This window comes from Oratosquilla oratoria, chromosome 28 (assembly GCF_046742065.1).
Source record: "Oratosquilla oratoria isolate Oo_2021 chromosome 28, ASM4674206v1, whole genome shotgun sequence".
NCBI lineage: Eukaryota > Metazoa > Arthropoda > Malacostraca > Stomatopoda > Squillidae > Oratosquilla > Oratosquilla oratoria.
The window spans coordinates 44,825,241-44,832,441 of NC_134804.1; the positions used below are offsets into that span (position 1 = coordinate 44,825,241).

At 46.4% G+C, this 7,201-nt stretch overlaps 1 protein-coding gene across 1 annotated transcript; it reads right to left on the minus strand.

The window, feature by feature from the left end:
- Nucleotides 1-848: 848 nt before the first annotated feature.
- Nucleotides 849-3,876, minus strand: LOC143040505 (uncharacterized). The gene is made up of 3 exons (XM_076211596.1): nucleotides 3,855-3,876; nucleotides 1,529-2,687; nucleotides 849-966 (listed from the first exon to the last, which is right to left on the minus strand). Exons 1-3 carry the CDS (start codon nucleotides 3,874-3,876, stop codon nucleotides 849-851), a joined length of 1,299 nt encoding a protein of 432 aa, XP_076067711.1.
- Nucleotides 3,877-7,201: the final 3,325 nt, after the last annotated feature.

Genomic DNA, 7,201 nt, shown 5'->3' on the forward strand with positions numbered 1-7,201 from the left:
CATTCTGTGAGCGTCCTCTTCATCTCCTTTAGCAAAGGTTGTCTCTTAAGGAGATGACCCTGTTGGTGGGATCAACACCAGAGAAATGTGCCACATGTCCATATAGTCGGAGTTGATGCTCACGAATTATATTGTTAACAGGTCTTGACCGAGTCTCGCGTGGGAGTCACTAGTGTCATGCAAAGGACAGCGATAATCCATGACTCTTCGAACACATTTGAACCAAAGACGTCGAAACACCTCTTCAAGTCAGCATTAAGTATTCATGTTTCACAACTTTACAACAAGACAAGAAACAAAAGTGACTTGAAAATTCGAATGTTTGTCCTCCTGCACAATGCTGTATACTCTGGCTGAGAGTAACACCATGGGGTATACCAATCCTTCGAGGTATTTCTTTACATAACCCGCCACTTGAACACTGTACTGCAAGGGTATGTAAGTATTTCTAAAACCTCGAGATCTTTGTCACATACATGGGCAGTTTGTAATGTCACACCCAGAAAGATCCCAAACATTTGGACTTTAGTTTTGATCCAAAAGACTTGAAGTCTAAGCAATATCGCTTCCGTGCACAGAGGCTCAAGAGTTGTGACCAAGATCCCCAACAACTCCGCAAGAAGCACAGAATAATCGACATTGACAAAATCAGCTATCTTAGTGTTGCTAAAGGATACTCTACAATGATATTTATCAACATCTCATGCAGGAATTAAATAGTGTCACTCCTGAATTAACCGGAAGATAGCTGTCCCAGGATACAGACCAAACATTAGGTCAATACTCCTCAAAAGAAGCCTACGAATCCGCAGATCTCAGAGCCCCTCACATCACACTGAATCTAACTTCTACTTGGGATTGCTGTAGAATGCAAGCAACCCCTGCAGATACTCGCGTCGGCGTTCCAAAATAACATGGAATACTAAGATGCAGTCAGTTATTGGCTTACCGAACGTGGGGCTGAAACTTTAGCAAATGGGAACGTACCCATACCAGTAACAGATGTGTGAGCACCTTGCAGACAGCACAATCCACGGACCATGACCTCACCTCCGTCTTTCAGCAACTCCACGTTAATGTTGCCGATGCCACCTGCCTTTCCACCCTTCAAATTACAGCCGCTCTAACCGTCACCCGGACAAAAGCCAAGGGAAGTTGATCTATCGGAGGGCCTGAAATTAAACTAATCGTACTAGTTGCCTATAGGTTGTTCGGGCAGTGCTCACCTTAATCACAGACTTAGAGTTGAGTTTATTCGTGGCTTGGTAAGCACCTCTGAAGCCTTTTGTATATAAACGACGGTATTGAAATGCATTATTATGTAAATATCATCGTCATGACTGCGTTATGGCGGTCGTTAGATTTTGGGGTTTGTTATCTGGCAATAACGTTTGATAACGCCAAGGACATATTAATTTGTTAGTTTTAAAAAATGACCCACCTCAGGAAAAGAAAATCCATGGGAAAACACAATTATGATATCAACAACATTTCTAACATTGGCGGAAATTAACGGGGAAATACAAACCTTCCAGGAAACTTTTCCTCTAACAGTCGACCCTCGCGCAGGTCGTTGACGTAGTGAGAGCAAGTGGTATCAGTCGGGATGTTCCAGTTGCGCTCCCATATCGAGATGAGAGCCGCCCTTGGGTCCCTTACCAGATGGATTACCCTAAGATCAAGGGCTTTGTCCTCGAGCAGAGCGGGTAACCACGCCACGCGCATTCGAATGCTCTTGACGACACGGAGAGCGTAGGTCTTACAATCTCTGTTTAGGGTTTCTGGTCCAAAGCAGGTGGACTTGAAATTACATCGCTTACTCTTGACAATTCTGTTGAGTCCTCCTAAGAGAATAGCCTTCATCTCGCAGGTCATAATTGACTTGATGCCACCCGTCGTAGACGCCTCGTTCAGGAGACCTAGTTTTTCCAGGTCGTGGAAGGGCTCGAAAAAGTACAGAGCGCCCGGAAGCCTCGAGAGAAGATCTCCCAAGAAAGAGGACCCAACCCTTCCCGAGGAACCAAGAAGTAGAATGTGAGGCGTTGGAGCGACCTCATACTCTTCTTCATCTTTCTGGTTTTTGTTTTCATCTCCTTCAGGAGGATCGTTTCCTCTCTGGCCATTGCCCTCCTCCCCGTGGAAGTCTCCTTCCCCTTCAATTTTTCCTCGTTCTTCTTCTCCTTTTCCTTCTACAACTTTTTCTTCGCCTTCCACCTTCTCACCTTTATCTCCTTCTTCCTCTTCTTCATTTCGTTCTTCGCCTTCCACCTTCTCACTTTCATCTCCTTCTTCCTCTTCTTCATTTCGTTCTTCGCCCTCCACCTTCTCTCTTTCATCTCCTTCTTCCTCTTCTTCATTTCGTTCTTCGCCCTCCACCTTCTCTCTATCATCTCCTTCTTCCTCTTCTTTATTTCGCTCTTCGCCTTCTTCTTCTTCTTCTTCTTCTTTATCGCCTTGAAATTCCTCGATTGCCCTATTTTCTACCGTCGTTGCCGACGAGCCTGCTGTCGATGCATCATTTCCTTTGCTCGCGGAAGCAGTTGCAAAGCTCGTTTTTGAAATATAATTGCTGTTCCATTGAACGACGCTCCCACTCTCCTTGCTTTCTTCCTCTTCCTCTGTCCTGTCGTTTCCTTCGTCGATGTCCCTCAGGGCGTCTTCTGGGCTGTCCATAGTTTCATCTGTCACTGAAAAGAAAAGAAAAGGGGAATGAAGGTTATTAAACTACTGCTACGATGGCAACCTGTAGATATTCTCCTCTGGCCAAAGCCATACGATTTTACTTATTTGAGGACAGGGTTCCGTGCTTGAAATTTTAAGAGTGAATCTGGCAGTTTAGACCATCTCGCTTTGCCTTTTTGCTCGTTAGATATTTGTTCTGGGTAGAGCCTATCTATTTTATTCAGCTTATTCTCCGAGGGTAGATCATTCCTCTGAAAGGGTTACGGTACATCATCTAGAATGGCCTCAATTACCAACCTATTCGCTACAATATCGCAGTTAAAGACCTGAGCGGGACATCGATCAGCCACAACTCCTTTCTACCCGAGGACCACTCTTTATCTACGCTGAATCTGTTTGCGTAATGTTCAATAATATAATTCATACAGTACACTACACTATAAGAAAACAGACCGACCCCTTCACTACCGAGGATTATCACACACACACACAAAATTGGCAACTGGAATGAGCGCATACGTGCTACCTGATACGGAAAGGGTTAATCGGGGTGGAGGTCATCACTTCGCTACAGGAGGGTGCCACGTTCTCTCCGAAGGTCTCCGTTGTCCTCTTGCAAGGCCACGACTGCTGACACAAGCTCTTGTCATCTTCCTCCCCTCTCTGTCTTGTGCTATGCCCTTCAAGTCTTGCCAGCCTGCTGCCCTCACCTGCTAGTCCCTTTTTACGTTGTCTTCACATCTCTTCTGGGATCTTCCAGATAGTCTTCTGCCACCCCTAACACATCCATCCAGTTTCCCCTCACACACACACACACCCAGAGTACTCTAGGACTTTATTTCAGTAGTTATGTTATGTGTGATGCTATGTCATGTGACGTGACATCATCCAGTGGTCACGTGACGTGAGATCATCCAGTAGTGACGTGTCGTGTGACGTCAATATCACGAACAGACACAGTCATCACACAGAACACAATTCTAAAGAGGTTTCATCGAAGTAAAGAAGTAAATATCCCTGTCGTCATGATTCATATGTGTGATGTCATGTCGCATATGTGATATCACGACACACACACGTGTGACGCTGTGTAACATCTGTCATCACATGGCTTATTCTCCTTGAGTAACACCGACAGGGACATCAATAAACTCATCACACTTGTGACTCACTGAACAGTAAATCATAACCCATGAAGCCTCTTAACGCGATTAATGATCAGATGTCTCGGCGAGAAACAGGCGACCTATTCGATCGATCAGGACCTCAACTTGTCCAAAGCTCAGCCCCTAGCTGAACAATATAACATATACTTATGGATACAGGTAAGTCGTCTGTCCTTCTACTGGCATCATGTAACCTAGTACTACCTGCTGCATGATCAGATTGTCAACGACTAAACCAACCCCCCACATGGAGGAAAAAACACCAAAAGGGTAGATGGACTATGTGTCAATAGCCATCCAACCTTGTTATGGGTCACTAACCCACGTGTTTGCCGTGCGTGGCATCCCTGCAGAGCCTGGAGACGGGAGTCCTGGAGGCTGAGTGATGTCCCAGTGCCGTGGTTGCACTGAGATCCCCCCCGGAACTAACAACACGCCTCTTTGACCTATTCAGGCCAGGACAGGTGGCTCCTCTTGGCTCGGAGAGGCAAATCGCCACGCCCTGAGTAAAGCAACTACCGCCTGGGCCGACACCGCATGGTCTGCGGCTGTCATCCCCTAGTGCCAAGGTAGTGGGTGCGTATACTCTCTAATGGCGCCTGGGACCATTGGGTTAATATGTATACCCAAATCCTAGTCTTCCTTCGTTGGGCCTGGTGGTGGGTGGGGGGCATGCGAGAGCAAATCACAGGCATATGTTTATGGCAACCATACTAGACACATGTGGTGGGGATGGGCTTACAACCTGTCCCCGTCAAAATCACCAAACCAGAGGTGTTGTAAATGAGACACAAACACGTGAAGTCAAGCCCGAGGCGAACCTCCGGTGGGTTCTCCGTGTGTGGGCCTGGAACATTCTTTCTCCTTGGATGACCAACTGTTCTTTTCATCGACAGAGCTCAGGAAGATTAGACTGGAAATAGTGTCTCTCTCGGAGGTGAGAAGACCAGGCAGGACTGTAGATTTCAGTCGGCCCAACCCTGATCATAAGGTCACATCAGACTTCATGAATGTTAACGATCTAAGTGGCGGAATGGTAATGCTTGGAATTCGTGCTTCGAGTGGTCCGAGTTCAAAGCTCGCGACGGCCGAGCCTGATTGAATTACATCTCTGTCACTAGACAAACCTCATCAAGATTATAACCCCTTCCCCCGTGACGATCTCCGAGTCAAAGTTTCCAGCTTTTCCACCTCAACGGAAAGAAGGCTGACTGCGACCCGGCACGGTTGTGACCCATGGTCCTTGAAGCCATAAGGTTCATCACTCCCCAAGCGAGTTTGTTGTGAAACACGGACGGCTCTGTAGACATCCTCCCGGGAAGGTGTGGCGCGGCTTTTACTATGGAGAGTGAATGACGGAATCTCCACAATACAGACGGAGCTTGTTGCCATCTCCAAGAAACCTGGACCACGCTCTCTCTGCTGGGCAGGAAGCAGTCGTGATCTACACAGACTCAAGAGGTGCTGTTGACATCATTCAGTCCTGGAAGACAACGAATGACGTCTAATTAACGACATCAATCCAGCACTCGCTGCACCTTTTGGGCCAGCATGGAAGGACTGCAACATTTCACTGGATCCCCAGTCATATCGGGATTCCAGGGAACACTGTTGCGGGTGATGATGCCAAGGCAGCGACGAGGTTCAGCAAAATCATACTGCCCCTGGCATCCACGATCACACAGATCAAGGGCGTCACCATCAAGAAGGCCAGATTAATGTCCAGGACCAACTACAGCAGCAGATTTCATACTTCGAAATCAGCATTGTGGTACAACCTGGTCACTAGGTACGAGATAGCCCATCTGCCTCAGGATAGAAGGGCGGAATCTACCGCCCACAGGATCCTCCTAGAATATAGTTGTGGGTGGCAAGTGCTACGCGCGGGAAGGACAATCACGAACGCTGCAAAATCCGTGGGACCGAGATTCAACAGCTCCTCCACCACCACCTGCTAGTGTGTAGAGCCACGGGCGTTCTTCGCCCCGGACTCAGCCCGCCACTCACCGCGGCACCTCACCTGCTCCCCTTCCAAGGCAACCCCCTCAGCTTCTTTGAGGCACACCCTCCCCCTGGCGACAACTGTGGTTGAGAGATTCACCCGTCTCCCTGAGATCAGGTGCTGACGCTAATAACAGTGGGATCGCATCACGTGGGCAACAAACCGTGTATACTCGTATTAACTGATCTGGAACACCTGCAAGGTTGGTCCGAGCAGGTAAAAGCCACGCAAAAAAAAAAAAAAAAAATAAAATAAAAAATAAAAAAAAAATAAAAAAAAATAAAAAAAATAAAAAAAAAAAAATACTGGCGCTTTGTTATATATTATATATATATATATATATATATATATATACATATTTATATACGTTATATATATATATATACATTATATATATACATTATATGTATATATATATATATATATATATATATACACACACACACATTTTATCAACCACAACACACTTTGATTCTGAGCCATCAACATCGGGAAGTCCGCGGAGGCCAACATGCGGTAATTGAAACGTGGTACGGTCCTTGGTACGGTCCACGTTTCAGTTTTTGCATGTTGGCCTCCGCGGACTTCCCGATGTTGATGGCTTAGAATTAAAGTGTGTTGTGATTGATAAAAATGTATAGCTGTTCACTGGGACCCATTCATTGCACACACACACACACACACACACACACACACACACACACACACACACACATATATATATATGTATATATATATATATATATATATATAATATATATATATATATATATATATATATATGCGTGTGGGTGTGGGTGTGTATTCACCATGGTCTTGGATGACTTGTTGTACTTGTGATTGACAGATATTTCCCTTCCCCGAAGAGAGCTCGCTCATATGTGTGTGTGATTCACCATGGTCTTGGATCACGTGTTGGGCTCGTGATCGACAGTTATTAACCTCCCGGATGAGAGGTCAGAGTTCGTATGACCGATCTATGGGTAATACTGTGACCTTGCACGCACACACACACACACCCAACTCCCCACCCACGAGAGTTGGAGTAACAACCCGCAGCACAGAGATACTGAAATTATTTCAGCCTTGGGCGGGATATGTATGTGTGTGTGTGTGTGCGTGTGTGCGTGCGCGCGTACACGTGCCCATTTCTGTTACATCACTTCCTCGTCTCCCCTCTATCTGTCCGTCTCCCTCTGCCACATTTGCCTTCTCGTGGCGTCCAGACGGTAACCCACTTGCTCCATCTGGCATCGTACTTCCTGACCACCGGCCCAATTCCTCTTTCGCTCCTTTATCGCCTCCACAATATATCTCCCTCCCGTCAGCTCTCTTACCCATCTTGTCCGCT